General features: G+C 36.9%; 1 protein-coding gene across 4 annotated transcripts in view; it reads right to left on the bottom strand.

The window, feature by feature from the left end:
- The window catches only part of ANKMY1 (ankyrin repeat and MYND domain containing 1), a 121226-nt gene that overhangs the window by 60231 nt on the left and 41268 nt on the right, over window positions 1–19727 (bottom strand). For all 4 annotated transcript variants that reach the window (XM_051991852.1, XM_051991851.1, XM_051991850.1 and 1 more), the window contains exons 9-11: window positions 11582–11753; window positions 8247–8387; window positions 2131–2271 (exon numbers count right to left, since the gene is read on the bottom strand). In XM_051991852.1, coding sequence (XP_051847812.1) covers window positions 2131–2271; window positions 8247–8387; window positions 11582–11753 — 454 coding nt within the window. The remainder of the gene's footprint in view (window positions 1–2130; window positions 2272–8246; window positions 8388–11581; window positions 11754–19727) is intronic.

Raw genomic sequence — 19727 nt, 5'->3', positions numbered from 1 at the left:
TGACGAAGGCAGGAGAGCCCCCACGAGGCTGGTTAAGGATGGAGTCTGGAGTCTGGAGTCTGGAGTCTGAGATCGAGCTCAAGCACACACTCACTCTTCTCCAGACCTCTCAGTCCGTAAATACTTTAGTACAATTACATCACTACAACACACTGAGCATGTGCCAACTGTAGAACCATTACATCACCATATCACACTAAGTACTAAGTATATGTGAACTAGAGAGCCATTATCTCATCAATCATACTGAGTAAACACCCTGCTGTAAGTATTTTTGCTTCAAGTATACTTTTCTTAGAGTTCCCCAGTATCTAAGGTCCTCTACAACTCCAGGACAATTTTCTTGCATTATTTCTTACATTATTGTGTCAAGGTTCCTTTTTTGGATCACAGCTTTCAGGTTATCCAATTATTCTTATATATTCTCTTCTTGATCTGTTCTCCAGATCTTATTAGATGTTTAGATTTTGTTCTTTTTTTATTCTTTATATTTCTTGGTCTCTCAAAGTTTCAGTGGTTTCCCTTTGTCCAATTCTAATTTTTAAAGAGTTATTTTCATCTTTAAAACTATCTCCTTTTCTATTTGATTAACTATTTTTCATAATCTTGTTTTTCTTGGTTTGTTTTGGTTTGTTAGTTGTTTTTTCTCGATACCTCATTTGATTTTTAAAAGTCATTTTTGAGTTCTAGAAATTCTCTCTGGGAGCCATTTAATATTACATTAGTCTTTGGGGTAAAAAAAAGCTCTTTTTATTTTACCATGCTCCTCTAAAGATGAACTCTGGCCTTTCCAATCTCATAGTAAGTTTCTATGTTTGGGTTCTTTCTTCTTTGCCAATTCATTGCTTATTTTGATCTATGTTTCCTTTCACAGTTTGCATTATGGAAATGCTTTGCATGACTACACATGTATAACAACATGTATATCAAATTACTTGCCTTCTCAATGGGAAATGGAAGTGAGGAGGAAAGGGGGGACAGAATTTGGAATTCCGAGTTTTAAGAATGAATGTTAAAAATTATTTTTGCATGTGATAGGGGAAAATAAAATACTAAATAAATTCAATAAAAACATTTTAAATATTCTTTGATTTCCTTAATGTTTACCTATAATTTGTCTTTATTGTCTCTGCCTGGACACCTTAGACTACGACCAGCCAACTTGCTCCTAAAATGTCATTTCATTGAAATGGGATAAAAAGATAAATTCTATCACCATCCCCATCCCTACTCCTGTGAGAGAGAATGATGAAATATAGAACATGAAGCACTGGCAAATGATCTCCCATCATCTTTAACCCTACCCACTTTTTTCCATGGAATAGTATGTTCTGGAGTTAGGAAGACGAGTTCAAATCCAGATTCAGACACTTATTTGTTGTGTGAACCTGGGTAAGTCACTTTATTCATGACTGCCTTGAGTATCCTCAACTATAAAATAGGGATAATAACAGCACCCATATCTGTAAAGAACTTAATGCCTGGCACATAGTAGAAGCTTAATAAATGTTTCTTTCTTCCCCCTTTCTTTCCTTCTTTCTTTCTCCCGCTGTCCTTTCTTTTCTTCTTCCTCCTCCTCTTCTTCTTCCTCCTTCCTTTTCTCCCTCCCTCTCTCCTTCTTTCCTTCCAGCTCACTTCAATAGGTCCTAACAACATTTTTATGGGAGACAGCGGAAATCAGGAGTCAGAGGACCCAGACTTAGGTCCTCACTCATTATCTCTGTAACTTTCCCAAAAGTTACTTCCCTTTATAGTCTCAGTTTCCTCATCTGCACAATGAGGGCTAGGTGACTTCTCAGGTCATTTAAAGCTCCCAAGCTACAACCTCTTTTTTGTAGTTAACAGTGCGATTTCATTTACTAAGAGAGTTTTGACAGTAAAGGCAATTAGGTAAGGTCATGATTCCCACCTCTTGAAATGTTCAGGGAAAAGCTTGAAGCCCAACAACCACAGTTGAGGCAAGGATGGAATGTGTTCCAAGGGAATTTTTAACACAGGTTGGGAAGGAATTATACAAAATAGCTTCTAAGATCCTTCCAATGCTAAAATTCTATAATTCCAAGTCAATTTATGGAGAAAAAGTCCATCTATACCATGTAGACACAGGGCTTCTTAAAGCTGTCTCTTTACCTTGAAGTCATCTTCTCTCTCACACACAACATGTAAAGGACTTCTCCCGCCTTCTTCAGGACTCAACTTAGATGGAGAATAATATGACATTGGTGGTCCAGTTTCATTATTAAGTTTCATGCTTGAAACTAAAGTGTCAAACTGCATTTGAACAGAGAAATCAAATTAGGGGAGTGCCTATGGCTAAACTCAGCCCTCAATCAATCCTTACCCAAAGTTTTCCTCAACACCCAACCTCAAATACTCAAGAGTGAATTCTTCCATCCCTTTTCGGGCCCAGCAGTAACTAAATGCCTACGGAATGAGAACTGGAGGTTAAGTAACTTTGGGTTGCTTATTCAATCACCAAATTTCACAGATCTCTCGTGCTGCTTTCAAAATTTTGTTTCATAATCTGACTCTAACCTGTCTTTCCAATCACATTCACCATTCTGTGTTCAACCCAACTGACCCTACTGGGCCATACCAATGACATCTATGGCCCGGGATCTCTGTGACTTTGCTGGCTTTTCCTCACTTCTGAAATCCCCTCCCTCCCACCTACTCCGCAATCCTGGAATCTCTCCTTTCTTTCAAAATTCTGCTCAAGTACTATCTACTCCAGGAAATCTTTCCAGACCCTTCCCTAGTTCTTATTATCCTCATCCATCAAAAAAATATTTGTGTGTGTGTATACATATGCATATATATTTTTTTCTTTGATTTCCTTAGTGTTTACCTATTATTTGTCTATACTGTCTCTGCCTGGACACCTTAGACTACGACCAGCCAACTTGCTCCTAAAATGTCATTTCATTGAGATGGGATAAAATATATATATATTTTTGCTGAAGCAATTGAGGTAAAGTGATTTGCCCAGAGTCACACAGCTAGGAAGTATTAAGTGTCTAAGCCAGATTTGAATTCAGGTCTTCCTGACTTCAGGGCTGATGCTCTATCCATTGTATTTGTATATATTTTATATAAACTTATTTACTGCATGCATCTGCCCCCAGTAATTGAAGCCAAACTCCTTGAGGGCAGGAATATTTTCTTCTTATCTTTGTATTCCCAGTTCTTAGCATAGTACCTGGTACCTACTAGCAACTTAATAAATGCTTGTTGTAGAATTTCCCTGAACAATCTTGCTAGCAAATGCATGGGTAAGCTGTCTCCTCTGGAAATTCCAATCATTTAAAATTTGAACTATCAGAATTCAGCCATCCCTACTCCTTCTCCTGTCCCTTCCTAAACCCCATCTTCTATCAACTCCTTACACACACAGACATATGCACATACACACACACACATACACACACGTACACACCAAATACACACTCATATACATCCATACACAGATATGCAGACTATGGCCTTGACACAGCAGCCTTGTTTATTAAAGTTAAAGAAGAGAATAATCTTTCCCTCCTAAAGGAAAGAACTTTCAACAAATCAACACTACTTGTTGATTTAGTTGACAGGAAATGCAAGGCCACAGTGTATTATTAATGAGTAATAAATTGTGTTTTGATTTCACAAATGGCTATGGGGAGGGGACCCAAACTTGGCTTCCATAGAGTAACATAAAATCATCGGATCTTTAGCTCTAGAGTGGAAAAGAACCTCAGAGACCATCTACTCGAACCCCCTCATTTTACAGAAGGGGAATCTGAGGCCCCATGGAGATAGGATCATAGGATCACTTCATAAACTCTTATCTCTTGGGAGATGGAAGAAACTTTAGAGTCCATATAGTCTTGCCTTCTTGTTTCACATTTGAAGAAATTGAGGCTCAGGAAAATTAAGGAACTTCTCCAAGGTCATTCAAATGGTAAGGGAACCCTGATCCTCTGAGCCAAGAGTATCTTTCCCCTACATCACATTGTGTCTGTGGTAAGGGACTGATATGTCACTTAAACATGGAGGTTTTAAAAGCAAAGTTAAAAGGAAAGGAAATGAATGAACTCACTCATTGTTTATATGAAATAACAGTCCCATTTGTCCCCAGTCACAGCATGCACAGGGAATTAAGATCTGCCTGCTAATTGAGGTGTTCAGTGCTACTGGATAAGGGAAAATGGAGTTGGGAAGTTGAATAATCCAGACTGGCTTACTGCCATGGTTAAATTCACTAAATAGCATAATTGCTCAACTCTGGTTCATTTTGCTTGTCTAGACATCAGCCAATGAATGGGCTTTCCCCACTAAGTACATTTAATTTATAATCATTTCACTGCATCAGTGGTATTTATAGTGTAAGATACTTCATTTTGTTTACAATTTTTTTATTAAAAAAAACAGTATTGCTGTCTGAAAGATCCCAAGATAATGGGTGAAAATTGAAAATTTTAATCAATTCTATAACTCTTAGAATCATAGCTTTAGAGCTAAAAAGAAACTCAGCAACCATCTAGCCCAAACTCCTCATCTTCCAGATGAGAGAATCGAAGCCCAGACACGCCAAGTAATTTGCCTCACAGTCAAAGAAGGGCAGGATTTGAACCCACTTTAATTAAAAAGTTCAGAATCCTCATATGCCATACTGTCAAGTTCTATGATAGTAGACAATTCTTTGGAATGATCTTTTTCACTGAATAGACTGGCCTTTAAAAAAAATTGTTCAACACAATTTATAATCTGTCAAATCCTCAGGGAGCTGGAAGCCAAAACTGGAGTTCAAAAGCTATTCAACTACTAAGTATACTTAGGAAATAAGTTATGTAGAAAATTCACCATATACTCCTGAAATATCCACCCGCAAATTTTATTGATAGCCAATAAAATTACTCATATAAATATGATTTATTTTTCAAAATTGCTTAGTAGAGCTTTCTTTCTAAAGGTTAAAGAATATTTAAAGATTCACTTTTAAAAGTTTGGCAGCTAGTAAGATCCATATGCAAAAGTATCCTGAGGTACTATAATGAATAAAATTCATCTTCCTTCTTCTTGGATAAATGTTAAGATCATCTCCACAAAATTCAACTTAAATATTAAATATGTAGATAGAATGCTCACCTGGAGGATCTTTTTTCATTTAACATTAAGGATATTTGATATCCAAAATTTTAGTTAAGATTTCATGTGGTAAGTAAGTACCTTTTAGTAGAATTATGATCTACAAGGAAATTTGAAAGCTCATTGATCACAGCCGAATTCTCTAAGCCAAGGAATACCATATGAAGTGGAAGAAAAAAGCCCACTGGCTTTGAAGTTGGGGGACCTGGGTTAACAGCACCCTTCTACCAGTAAGGGAAACATTGGGGGAGTCATTTCATAGGTCATTCAATTTCTTAATCAAATGAAGGAGTTGGATTAGATCTCTTTAAAGTCTACTCTAGTGTTATACCTGTGAGTCTGCCTCCCTTTGTTGTCAAGAGGATTGTGGGGAGGTGAGAGAAGGAACTAATGCTAAGTGTCACTTAGGGACTAAGCAAAAGCTTTCAGGAAAGAGTCCTGAAAATTTGGAATTTTGCTGAGAAAAGGGGTCAGGGGTAGAGACATGGCAGGACCAGGACTTGCTGCTGGTGATCTAAAAGTACTAGTACTCTCAGACACATATAACCACAAAGCATATAGAGCTTTATCTGGCTTAATGATCCATTTAAGGAATAATCTGCTTGAGTGGAATTTTGTGTTTCCATGACAGTTTCCACTCCTTGAGATCTGGTGAGTTTTTCCACTCTGGACTTCTCTTCCTCTACATCTCAAAACTGCCTAGTAAACTAACATTGCTTACTCACAAGAGTTTCCTTCTCTCTTTAAATCTTTTTTATTTGCTCTCTATACTTTTTAGGATGGATTTTTGTCTTCAGATAAAGATAAGCTAATTATCATTATGTTCTAAGCCAATGTTTTGCATAAAGGAGCAGAAATCCTCCCAAATGGGAAAAGACAAAGGGGAATTTATAGACTAATAGTCTTAGACTAAAACTCTGTCTTTATCTATGTCTCTGTGTCTTTGTCTGTCTGTCTGTCTGTCTGTCTCTCTCTCTCGCTCTCTCTCTCTCTCTCTCTCTCACACACACACACACACACACATACACACAAAGTGACATAATCAGATAAAGAGCAATAGTGAGGCAATGGCAACTTGCTTGGCCACTCTCTCAGACAGAAATATATTCATATTTGGAACAATAGCAAGTCCACAGTTAGATTAAATGCTTGGAAACAAACTCCACAATCTTTCTTTCCTTCCACACAACCCCACCTTTACTACTGTTCTCAGCAAGAAGAATGATCAATGGGATATTATATTGAAAAGTAAATGAAGGAAGATAACCAAAAATCCTGATCACATGCCTATAGATTCTTACTGGCTTTTCCTTTACCACTGTCTTGGCTCATAATCTTTCAGTAATTTTCTTTTCTAAACATAGGTCAGAGACTAGCAAGCTTGAGAGTAGATATTTCAAGCCTTGGAATTATTCCCTGAGTTTGAGAGTCAGGAATTAGCATCTCAAAGGGAAAATTTTCCTTAATGGTGACCTTCTTGAAGAAATAAGAGAAGACCAAAAGTCTTAAACTGATACTAAAAGAATAAGACCATGGAATGAGTGTCCAGGAGATCTGGCCTTGCAAACCCTTTATATTGCTATGGGTTCATATCTGGGGTGAGGGGGGAGGGAGGAGGGAAAGGGGAGAGACAGATGAGAGAGAGAGGAAAAAGAGAGAGAGAGAGAGAGAGAGATTGACTTCAGGATACAAATATATTAAATTTAAAAGGAAAATGGAAGAAAAGGGATAAGTGAGGAAGAGAGTGATATCTGAGAGAGAATATAGGATCAGAATCAAATGTTGGGGAGAGAATATGAAAGAAATATTAAGAGGAAAAGAAGAAAGAATAAAGACTTGGCATTGAGGTGGAAACAAGAGCAAGAGATCTTCGACAATGAAGAAGTAAATAATTTCATTTATAGAATACAGTAAATTTCTCCTTTTTATCACCTTATTTGTAAAAGAAATCAGTGGCAATAGAAAGAGGAAAATGTACAAGGATATGGGAAAGAGAGAAATACACACTTAATAATCACAATCCTGAAGGTGAATGGGATAAACTCACTTATAAAATGAAAGAAAAGAGCAGAATAGATTAGAAAACAGAATCCAGCTAACATAATGAACCTTTGCAAGTCGATCCCTTCTCTGCAACTTGCAGATTTAAAGAGGTTGAACAACGTGCCCAGGCTCACAAAGTCAAGATGTATATGAAACCAGATCTTTTGAACACCAACGCTAGTTTTCCAGCTACTTAGCTATCACCCTTCTCCTTTAGTCAAAGGCAAGATAACAAAAAACTTCTCAGGGCAAGCTCTAAACTATACAAAGTGAAAGAATAGTATTGATCGGGCAAAATTCCAGGAATAACCCAGTCTAACCAGACAAATCATAAAGTGTTCTCTTGAAACTGCTCATTGACTCTTCAGAAACTCTCCAACCCACAGCTGGATGAACCTGAGTTCAAATCCCAACTCTGCCACTTGCTGCCCATGAAACCTTCAACAATGTATCATCTGTGAAATGAGGATGTTGGGTTAGATGATCAGTTCTTAGTTCTCTAATCTAAGTAGTCAAAGTTAGAGGAAAGATGTGAACTCAGGTCCTATAGTTCCAGAACTACAACTCTTTCCACCATACCCCACATGTTCTGAAAGAGGCATCTAGGATTATTTTTCAGGTTTGTGAGTGGAGCAGCATATTTGAAAGAGGGACCACCTGTGTGAGCTTGGGCTCTTTTCCTGGACTTCAGTTTCCTCAATTGAAAAATCAGCAAAAGTGACTTCCACAGACCCTTCCAGAGCCTAATCTATGATCTCAAGATCTTTGACAAGACACCAACTCTAGGGTCTCAGTTTCCTTCTCTGTAAAATAGAGGAAGAAGGGGGACTTGTTAGCCTCTCAGATCTAAACCTATTATTCTGTGATTCCATAACACCTCCTTGGGTCTCAGTTTCCTCATTTGGGAAGGGGGAGGGCAGGACTAGATATCCTCTAAGATCCCTTTTCCAGCATATTTTTTTGTTTTTATCTCTTTATCTCCAACACAGTGCTAGGCCCCACCTTAAACACTTACCACTGACTGAGTAACTTAATGCCTAATTCCTTCCCTCTCCTATATGGTCAAAGTAAAATACCTTACTTATCTTGTATCTCTCATCTTGATCTTCAGCTCTCGTATCTGGGTCGGTGATAGCATGAAGCAATAACTCTGTGATTTTGACACCTGCCTCATCAGGCAGGGCTACTGCTATGTGAAGAGGAGTGAGCCCTCTCAACTGCAGGAACATGAAGAAAAACAAAATATCCAGTCATGTGTGTCAGAAAGAAGGGGCCACAAGCATCAAAGACTGAAGAATGCTGGAGAATGAGGGAATTCTCCCATTTAAAATACTGAAAGTTAATATAGGCTCAAGGGATATTTGCATTAGCAGAGATAATGAGCAGTTAAAGTCTCTTCTGTGAAAGATGCCACACACTCCATCCAACAAAGCTGAGAATCACTTAGCAAGAAGTTCTTCCCTCACACGAGAGCTAAGAAGTAGCTGAGGAGGGGGAAAGAGGAGATTCTGTTCAGAAAACACATTCAGACAACCACATAATTGAAATTGTCTATAATAAATGAAGGGAAGAATACCAATTTGCTTCAAGTTTGGGAGAGAGCCACTAATCTATAGGACATTTGCAATACCCTAGAAATTTCAATACAGGGAAGACAGTTTTGATCTGAACACATCAATTCACTTCCTGGAGGTCCTCAATTTTCTCATTTGCAAAATGGGGTGTAAAGTTAAATGAGATGATCTTTGAACATTACTTCAGATCTATGACTGGAATTCAATTTAACATGTGTGTGCCTCAGTTTTCCCCTCTATAAAATGAAAAGGTTGAACAAACTGACTTCTTGTCAGTTCAGTAATCTCAGTAATGACTGACTCTTCATGGTCCCATTTGGGGTTTTCTTGGCAAAGATACTGGAGTAGTTGGCCATTTCCTTCTCCAGCTCATTTGACAGATGAGGAAACTGAGGCAAATAGGGTTGTCACTTGCTCAAGGTCACACAGTTAGTGTCTGACACCAGATATGAACACAGGAAGAGGAGATTTCCTGGCTCTAGGCCCAGCACTTCCTCTACTGTGCCACCCTTTTATCCTATGATATTCCTCTGACAAATCACGGAACCTTTCTGAATTTTATTTCCCCCTTCTATGAAACAAAAGGTTTGAGTTAATTTCTAAAGTCTCTTCTGTCTCCAGAGCTAGGAGTCTAAGATTTTATGGGTTTAAATCAGCTTCAAATTATTCCTTAAAGACAAAAATCTATGTTCAAATGCAACCTCACCTACTTCCTCACTGTCAGAGCCCAGAACAAGTCACTTAACCATTGTAGCTCTGTCGTCTCATCTAAAATGAGTCCAGATAATGTTCCAGGTCCCTTCCAGCCTAAATCTAGAATCCTATGATTAATATAAACTCTATTATCAAGAACATTCTTAGGTAATTAGGACAGAATGTTCCCAAATTATAATGACCATCTTTAGCTTTATGAAAAAATACTTCCTACAAGTTCTTAGCAAAGATGATGGTACAGGGGTGTGGAACACTGCATACAAGATCAGATTTTTTAAGAAGTGAGTTTTTCTTTTTCCCTCTCCTCAACTCACATCATTCAGAAGCCTTTCTCCAATAACTCTTCATTCCTGTCTCTCATAAAAAGACGGCCCTTCTCCTTGCCAAGACAAACCCAGATAGATACAAGCTTCCTCCCATCTTGCCCATCAGATTGCCTCCATTATCATCCCCACTTACCCTCTAATCATGTAGCTGTCCCAAGCTACTAGCTCCTTCCCTGGTACTTTACAAATATATCTATGTCTCCCCTATCCTTGAGATACTCAGTCCTGCTCCCCTCACCCAATCTCCTCCATCTTTCCTCTCTTCCTCACCTGGAGAAAGCCTTCTCCAAAAAGTGTCTCCACTTCCTCCCTTCAACCACCTCTAAAGCCCTCTGCAGTCTGAATTCCAACTTCATTATTCAATAGAAACTGTTCTCGATAGAGCACCGGCCTTGAAGTCAGGAGGATCTGAGTTCAAATCCAGCCTCAGACACTTAATATGTCCTAGCTGGTTGACCCTGGGCAAATCACTTAACCTCAGTTGCCTCAATAACAACAACAACAACAAAAACAAACTGTTCCCTTCAAAGTTAGCAATGATTCCTTAATTGCCAAATCTAATGGCCGTTTCTTAGCTATCATCCTTCCTGAGTCCTGGTAGCATCTTTTCTCCTGAGATATTCTTTTCTCTCGTGACGCTTCTCTCTCTCTTATTTCTCTTTATGGCTGGCCAAATTCCCCTTAGAACTAAGTCCTTAGCTGAATGTTCCTTCAGGTCAATCAGTCAGTCAGTCAACAAACATTGTTAAACATTTATTATATGTCAGGCACTGTGCTAAGTTCTGGGGATCCAAAGAAAGGTCCTTAAATATCTTGTCCCTGCCCTTAAATATCTTGTTGTGGAATGGGATAGAGAACATGCAGAAAACCATGTATGTGTAAGATACATAAAGAATAGATGGAAGGTAATCTCTAAGGGAAGGCACTCCTGGTGCGGGGATTGGAACAAGTGGCATTGGGAAAGGCTTCTTGCAGAGGATTTGAATGGAGTCTCAAGGGAAGCCACAAAATGTTGGTATGGAGAGCGATCATTCCAGGGATTAGGGACAGAGTGGGAGACATGGAGGGTCATGTGGGAGGAACAGCAAGATAAGTCAGTGATACCAGATCATAGGGTATGTAGAAGGGCAATGTGATCTAGAAAATTGGATAGGGAGGAAGGGCCAAGGTTGTGAAAGGGTTTCAAAGCCAAAGAGGATTTTATATTTGCTTCTGGTGGCATGGGAGAGGAAGAGGGAAAGGGAGCTGGAGAAGGAGGAGAGGGGAGAGAGAAGGAGAAGGAGGAAAAGAGAAAGAGAGAAAAAAAGAGAGGAAAGACGGGAGAAGAAGAAAGGGAGATGGAGATGAAGAGAAAAGAAGAGACAAAGAGAGAGAATTAGTAACTTTGAAGAAAACAATTTCAGGTGAATCTTGAGGTTGAAAGCTAGAAAAACAGAGGGTATAAACAAAAGTATGAGGAGAAGAAATGGAGGCAATGATTACAGATAAATTCTTAAGGATTTTAGCCAGAAAAGGAAGGATAGATATGGGATGCACGTTAGTAGAAACAATCAAATTATGTGAGACATTTTTAAAGATAGGGAGGCATGGGCATGTTTGTGAGACTAAAGATTAGAAAGTGGGAATGATGGAGGTGACAATCTGCCAGAGGAAATGGGATGGAGCATGATCACTTATGCCTGAGAAGGGTTCACCTTGGCAAGAAGAAGGGACACCTCTTCATGAGAAAGGGGTGAAGAGTTAATATGCAGGCAAAAACCCAAGGCTGAACACTGTATGATCAAACCGGGGTACTACCTTTTTTGGAAAGCGGATATCAGTCCTTGCGCCGTACTCTAAGAGGAGCTGGACTCCAGTCACATCCGCAGCTCTAATGGGGAAGAAAAGCATATGCATAGGCACTGGGCAATAGTTAGGGTCTGCTCCTCGCTTTAAGAGTAACTGGATCGTTGTCCATCTAAGTTTGTGTCTGAAATCAATATGATAAAAGTTATAATTAGTCACAATGGCTAATGGCAAATTACAAAATTACAATCTTATTTCTTAAATACAATATCTCCTAAAATCCAATTTCCTAAATTACAATCCTCCCAAAAAATGGAAAATTACACTGAGGGCTCCCAAATTGAAAAGACACTAGGATTTGTACTCATGTTCACTCTTCCAAGAGAGTTCATTTTGTTTTCCGTACAATTGTATAGACATTTTTAGAGATAACTGAGGCAATGGAAACAGTTTTGACATTGTACTTGAGTCATTATTAAATTTTGGAGACAACCATTCAAGAATATTTCTTACTTGCTAGGCTTTGAAAGGGGCTGGGCATTAAAATATAAACTCCAGAAGAAGACAACAACAAGCACTATTTTTCCCTTGACCTTTGAATCACAGCTTCTGGCACATAATGGACAGCTAATGCTAATTGGTTGGATTAAACAAGACAGAAAAATACATACAACATGACATTTGTGCTTGTCCTTAAGGAATTTAAATTCTTGCTGGCAATGTGAGAAATATAGACATAAACAGCGAATGATTATAGGTAGTACATGTCTAAATACAGCTTACCAAGAAAATATGATTTGCAAAGGTGAGAAAAGATTCAGGAAGACCATGTCACATCTTTGAATGTATAGCCTTCTTCCTAATCTATTCATTCTACCTTTAAAGTGCCCCATTTCTTAGATCTATTGTTCTGAAGGAAATAGTAATGAGATAAAGGCATAGATTATGTCTTCATTATTTCTTCAGAAGACATGAAACATAGAAGAACAGTTAATATGGTGGATAATAGGATGGAGATGCAGAAAGATTTGAGAGGCCACATCTAGGATCAGGATCCTAACAGTCATCTCACTGGTAAAAAGTCTAGGGGTAGCTAAGTGGTGCAGTGGATAGAGCATCAGTTCTGAAATCATGAGGACCTGAGTGCAAATCTGATCTCAGAAACTTAACATTTCCTAGCTGTGTGCTGCCCTGGGCAAGTCACTTAACCCCAATTGCGAGAGAGAGAGAGAGAGAGAGAGAGAGAGAGAGAGAGAGAGAGAGAGAGAGAGAGAGAGAGAGAGAAAGGAAGAGAGGGAGGGAGGGAGGGAGGAAGGGAGAGAGGAAAAGGGGGGAAGGAGAAAGGAAAGGAGGGGGAGAGGGAGAAAGGAAGGGGGAGGGAGAAAGGAGGGAGAGAAGGAGGGAGGGAAGGAGGCATGATAGGAGGAAGGGAGGGAGGGAAGAAGTTTGAATAAGGAAATTCTCTTTACTAATGCAGCTTTAACAATTTCTTTGCAATTTGTAGTCTCAGAGGGCCATTCAGAGGACTGAGAGGTTAAGGGAATTGCCCAAGGTCATACAGCCAGGAGGAATTAGAGGTGGCCTTTGAATCCAAGTAGATTTAAATCCAAGTCTGTATGCTCCACTACAATGCCTCTCAAGTAACACCTAAAAGATGACACAAAGTAGGGATAAAAAGTATTGTCCTATAGTTAGGTTTTAGAAAAATAATCATCAGGCTTCTAATCAACAAAATAGAATAAGGGGTTGTCATGAAAAACCACAAAGAGGAAAAAATGCCCCCCAAAACAAACCAAAAAATTATAGTAATAAAGATTTGGAGGGGGGCAGCTAAAGGGTGTCATGTGCATAGAGCATTAAGCCTAAAGATAGGAAGACTCATCTTTTTGAGTTGATATCTGGCTTCAGATACCTACTAGCTATGTGACCCTGGATAGGTTACTTTACCCTGTTTGTAAATCCTCATCTGTAAAATGAGCTGGAGAAGGAAATGGTATCTCTGCCAAGAAAACCCTAAATGAGATCATAAAGAAGTCATATAGCTAAAATGACTGGATAAAAATAATATTTACCAAGAGAGGAAAATTCACAACATGTAGCTAAACAATATAATGGAAACATTATGGAGGGATGAAATAGCAAAATTACCAGAAACAATGGAGGTGGGAAAAAAGTGTGTGTGTGTGTGTGTGTGTGTGTGTGTGTGTGTGTGTGTATACACACACAGATGCATATATGTGTATATTGTGAGTAATCCCATGGATACATTGGAAGGAGCTCAAGAAAAACTATTAAAAACCATATATAATAGCACAGTGTTAACAGAATTAGTTAACACTAAATTTAAAAGAAACAGATGACTAACAAACATGCAAAATTCCAAAATTATTAAAACTAGAATTAGATAATCTAGACAAAACTATCCCAGAAAGAGAAATCGGATAAACCATCAAGAATTACTCTGCAAAAAGGCTCCATGACCAAATGGATTCCAAGTTAAGTATACCAAGCTATTTTTTTTAAAAAAAATTCGATATTATATCATTTCTAAACACATAGAAATATAGCTATCTAGTTTCTTCTCTAAAAGATACATTATTTTGATCCTATAATGAAAATGAAAAAGAAAATCTTAAATATCAAATATTACTATTTAAAAGTACCCATAAAAAACACTTAGAAGAGGATTTACAGTTAGAGAGCTGAGCACTAAGAAGGCAGTGGGTTCAGTTCTGACCTAAATACCTTCACCAAGAGAAAAGTATTACCTGTCCAGCTAGCCATACACATAGGAATAGGAAGAAAAATAAGGAAAAAATGACTATTTGCTATTTGCTATCACCTAGGTAGTCATGCTTTGAAGTAATTCTTAGAACCAATGCTGACTTCCACCTGGTAGGTTGCCACACCCCAAGCATAACATAGTGCACTGCCTTTTCAGCATCCCAAAGAGGAACATACTTCAATTATGTATCTACTTAGACTGAAATCTAATATAAAGATAAATACAAATGTAGTAAATAATCTTTTTTGTTTGTAATAGCAGCAACCAAATGGGAGCTTGGGATAAAAAGGTATCCCAATTATTAACACAAAAGGGTAAATACTATCTTAAAAGTCCTTTACACAGGCAAAATAACAATAAAAATTAAAAAGGAAAAAGAAGAAAGTAACCAATAATCCCAAAGAAAAAGCTCAACCTATAATTAAAAGTTAATTAAATCTCAGGAAAATATGAGATTTTCTTTGTTTTGTTTTGTCTACTAAATTTAATGATTGAAATATATATAAATAAAAGATTATAACAATGTTCTTACAAAAACAAATATATTACTTATAATAAGAAATGTAAATGGTCTGAATTATTCTATTTTTTAAAAATCAGCAAATGAATTAATCAATACAACTTTATTGAGTGTTTACTATGTGCTCAGCACTGTTGGTTGGGTTGAGGAAATAAAGATAAGTGAAACTGTGCTTTCTTTCATAAAGATTATATTCTATAGAAAAAGACAATACAAATAATAAAGTTATAAATTTTGTATAAACATTTAAAGGAAATATAAGGTAATTTGAGGGGGAAGCACTAGCAGCCGAAGGGATCAGGGAAGACTTCATGGAGGAAATGGTTTTTGAGCTAAGCATTGATGAAAATTAGATATTCTCAGTAAAAAGAGGGCATTCCAATTATAGGAAATAGCCCATGCAAAGGTGTAGGTGATGGAAATATTTTGTATGAAGAGCAAGAAATAAAATCCTGCTGCAGAAATGTAGTAATAGAATATTACTGTGCTGAAAAAAAAAATGGACATGCTGCATATAGATAATTTGGGAAGAAAACAGAACTAGGAAAACAATATGCACAATGACTACAATATATAAATGGAAATAAAAAAACCAATCAAAACTGGATGCTATAAAATTATAATGGCCAACATTGTTCCCAAAAACAACCTATGACACAACATCTCTCCTTACTTTTTTGGCAGAGGTAGAGAACTATGGGTGTGGGAAATGGTGTAAAATGTCAGTCACCTATGTTAGTTTTGCTAAATAATGTGTTTTCCTCTTTTTTATTCTTTGTTCTCAGGGATAATTCTCTGGGAGTGTGAAGGAGGAGGATACAGGGAAATGTAGGTGCCATAAAACCCCAAAATATCAATAAAAGTTCATTTTTAAAAAGAAAATGGATGAATGATATTTTCATCATTTGTCCCTTTTCTTTTTTAAATTAATTTTTTTGGAACTGAGAATAAAAAAGAGGAAAACAAACTATTTATTACATTACATCTACTTACTAAGAATAAATTTATTGTCCCTCAGATTTAGAGTTGATCAGAATATCCTTTGATCTAATTTTATTTTTTTATTTTTCATTACTTCAGTAACCTACAATTTTTGCTAAAGGAAACACTGGAACATGGGGAGAGAAAATTCTATCTGTGTCAATGAGCATTAGGAAATTATGGTGGACTTGCTAATTTAAGAATCTGTAATTTCTTTGATGAGATTACTCCATCTACCAACACTGAAAACAATAATCTCTCTGCAACTTGCCAAATTAAATGTTGGCCAAAAGAATAATTACCTTGTGCTCAGTCTACCAATGCATTTTTCCAAACATATCAAGGTTGATCCTTAGACCACAAATATATAAATCTATTGTGGAGATATTCAACCTTCACCCCAATTCAACTATTTACAAATCTGGAATTAACTTACCCTGAAATTCACAGGACCTTAGTACCTCCCTGTACAAGAATGCCGGTAAAACTATAATAACTGAAATAAAGGAAGAATTAAATAATTGAGGGATATTCAATGTTTACAAAGAGGTCAGATTAATATAGCAAAAGCAACAATACTCCTCAAATCACTTTACATAGAATTGGAAAAATTATAATTAAAGTTCCATGAGAAAACAGACCACGGCATTAAGGAGTCTCATGGGGGAGGGAGATTGCTGATGATGCTATTCTTGTACTTCCAGATGTTAAGATTCATTAGAAAGCGATTGTTATAGTAATATGTTTAGGTCAGCCATTAAATTTGTGACTTAACTTAGTGATAATTTCATCTTCAAATGATAGAAAAAGAGACAAGGGAAACTTTTATTCTGGACCTGGCCCTGACCAACAAAGAAGGATTTGTTGCTGAAGTATAAATGGCAGGACCAGAGGCAATTGACCCCATACAATCCATGACCGAAAAGGAACAGAAAGACAGAGATGGTCTGACACACTTTATTTGAGGAAAGGAGATTTCAAAGACTTCAAAGTAAAGTTGGCTAGAATGTTGAGACTCTATTTTATAGGGGAGGAAGCCAATCCCCAAAGGACGGAAACTTCTTGGGAATAAAATTTTGAAGACACAAGCAAAATTATTCTGGTAGGAAGGAAAAGGGAGAGCTGCCCAAAGAGATTGATGTAAATGCACAGAGAACTCATCAATAAGCTCAGATTTTTAAGAAGAAGATACAGAAGATGAAAACTGGAGAAAGTAACTGAAGATTAATTCATTAGTAAAATCCCTTAAGAAATATTTCAAGAGTCTTATAGCTAAGAATGAGCTGAGGCTGGTAATGAATGAATGTCAAAAGATGAGGAAAATGTTTGTGTGTGTGAATGTGGGCTTTTATTAAACTATCAATCAATAAATAAGCATATATTAAATTCCTACTAGATGCCAGACACTGTGTTAAGAGTTAGGGATACAAAGAAAAAGCGAAAACAATCTCTGCCCTCAGGAAACTTAAGAGTCTAGTAAAGGAATTGGCATAGATATCTAGAATTATTAATGAGATATATAAAAGGTAACTTTAAGGTGGAAGGCATTAAGAACTGACATGGTTAGAAAGTAGCACATGAAGGAAGCCAGGTTCTAAGATAGTAAGGTAAGAAGGAGACATGAGGAACAACTCAAAGTCAAACAGGAGGGAAAGGCTGTATCATGTGGGAGATACAGCATAGTTGGAACAAAAAGAAATACTCCAACCATTAGGGAAAACAGTTTGGAACTGCAGTCCCAAAGGTATTAAATTGTGCATCCCCCTTGATCTAGTGATACTATTATTGGGTTTGTGCCCTAAAAAATTCAAAGAAAGAGGAAAAGGAGCTATTTGTACAAAAATATTTATAGCAGTGCTTTTTGTGATAACAAAGAACTGGAAACTGAAAAGATGCCCATCAGGGGACTACCTGACATCTAGGGGAGGAGATGGGGGGAAGGAGAGGAAAAGTTGAAACAGAAGTTTTTGCAAGGGTCAGTGTTGAAAGAGAACTGTTCGGTTCTGCAAACATATATTGTATCTAGGATATATTGCAACATATCTAACATATATAGGACTGCTTGCCATTTAGAGGAGGGGGTGGAGGGAGGGAGGGGAAAAATCGGAACAGAAGCGAGTGCAAGGGATAATGTTGTAAAAAAAAAATTACCCTGGCATGAATTCTGTCAATATAAAGTTATTATAAAATAAAATAAAATATTAAAAAAGGGTCAGTTTTGAAACATTACCCATGCATATGTTTTGTATAATATAATTTTAAAAATTTAAAAATAGATACCTATCAGGTGGAGAATGGCTTAACAAGTTATGGTCTATGCTTGTGATGGAATACTATTGTGCTATAAGAAACTATGAAGGGGAAAACTCAGGAAAAAATTGTATGAACCGATGCAAACACTGTTTATAAAAAGGTATGTACAAAGTGGACAGAAAGTGACTTTAGAGGAGAAGGTTCCAGCATTTAGAGGATCAGAAAAAACCTCATGAAAAGAATAGGATGTAGACAGAAAATAAATATATAAAGGGCAATTTATATAATAATAGCAATATTATTTTGAAAGACATTAACCATGATTAACACACTGACCAACCACAATTCCAAAAGGCTCAGACAGAAAACTGATAGATTCAAAATCAAATTGAAACATATTTTCCCCTCCTTTTTGGTGGAGAGGGGGGTCTCACTAATATAAAAATTTGCTTAGAATGACTATACATATTTATAATGAATTTTGTTTTTCTTCTTTCTCAATGAGTGGAGGAAGATGAGAAGAAAGAGAGAATTTAAACCAAAAAGAAAAAAAAACTGGATTTAAAAAAAAAAAGATTTTTTTAAAAGCTCATTTTTCTTTTTTCATACAGTAGACTGGGAAAGCTAGAATAAGAATGGTTAGCAACAACTAGACATGCAAGATAAGTGAAGAGATAATCAGTCAATTTCTCATTATCAATATATTCAAACCACAAAACCTAGGCAAACTATATTTTCCAATGCTGAAAGAACTTACAGATGTGATTGCTAACCCAATGATCAGTAATAGCAATATTATAAAAAAAATTCAACTTTGAAAGACTTATTAACCATGATTAACACACTGACCAACCACAATTCCAAAAGGCTCATGATGAAACATGCTATCCATCTTCAGACAGAAAAATGATAGATTCAAAATACAGATTGAAACATATATTTCCCTTTCTTTTGGGGGAGGAAGAAGTATGGCTAATATAAAAATTTGTTTAGAATGACTATATATATTTCTAAAGGGTTTTGTTTTTCTTATTTCTCAATGGGTGAGGGAAGATGAGAAGGAAGAGAGAATTTAGAACCAAAAATAAAATAAAATTGAATTTTAAAAAAATGATTCTTTTTTAAAAAGCTCATTTTTCTTTTCTCATACAGTAGACTGGGAAAGCTGGACTAAGAATGGTGAGCTACAACTAGACATACAAGATAAATGAAGAGATAATCAGCCAATTTCTAGTTATCATCAATATATTCAAATCACAAAATCTAGGCAAACTACATCTTCCAGTGCTGAAAGAACTTACAGATGATTGCTGGCCCAGTGGTCCGTGGTTTTTCAAACAGAAAAGGACAAATGCTTTCATAATTTTTTAAGAAAGAGGGAGAAATCTGTAAACTATCAAACCAACGTGCAAGATTTTTAGTCCTGCCAAAATCTAGAAAACACTACAAAAGGAATAGTTTGTGAGCCTTTAGAAGAAGAAACAAGGATTAGTCAAAGCCAGCATGGTTTTAGCAACAGCTCATCCTACCAGACAAACTACATTTCCTCTTCTGAAAAGGGTAATAGAAATTGTTGGCCAAAGAAATGGTATAGATTGGAGACATGGACTCCAGCAGAG

Source organism: Antechinus flavipes, chromosome 4 (genome assembly GCF_016432865.1).
Source record: "Antechinus flavipes isolate AdamAnt ecotype Samford, QLD, Australia chromosome 4, AdamAnt_v2, whole genome shotgun sequence".
Lineage (NCBI taxonomy): Eukaryota > Metazoa > Chordata > Mammalia > Dasyuromorphia > Dasyuridae > Antechinus > Antechinus flavipes.
This window is presented reverse-complemented; position numbering and strand designations above follow the sequence as displayed.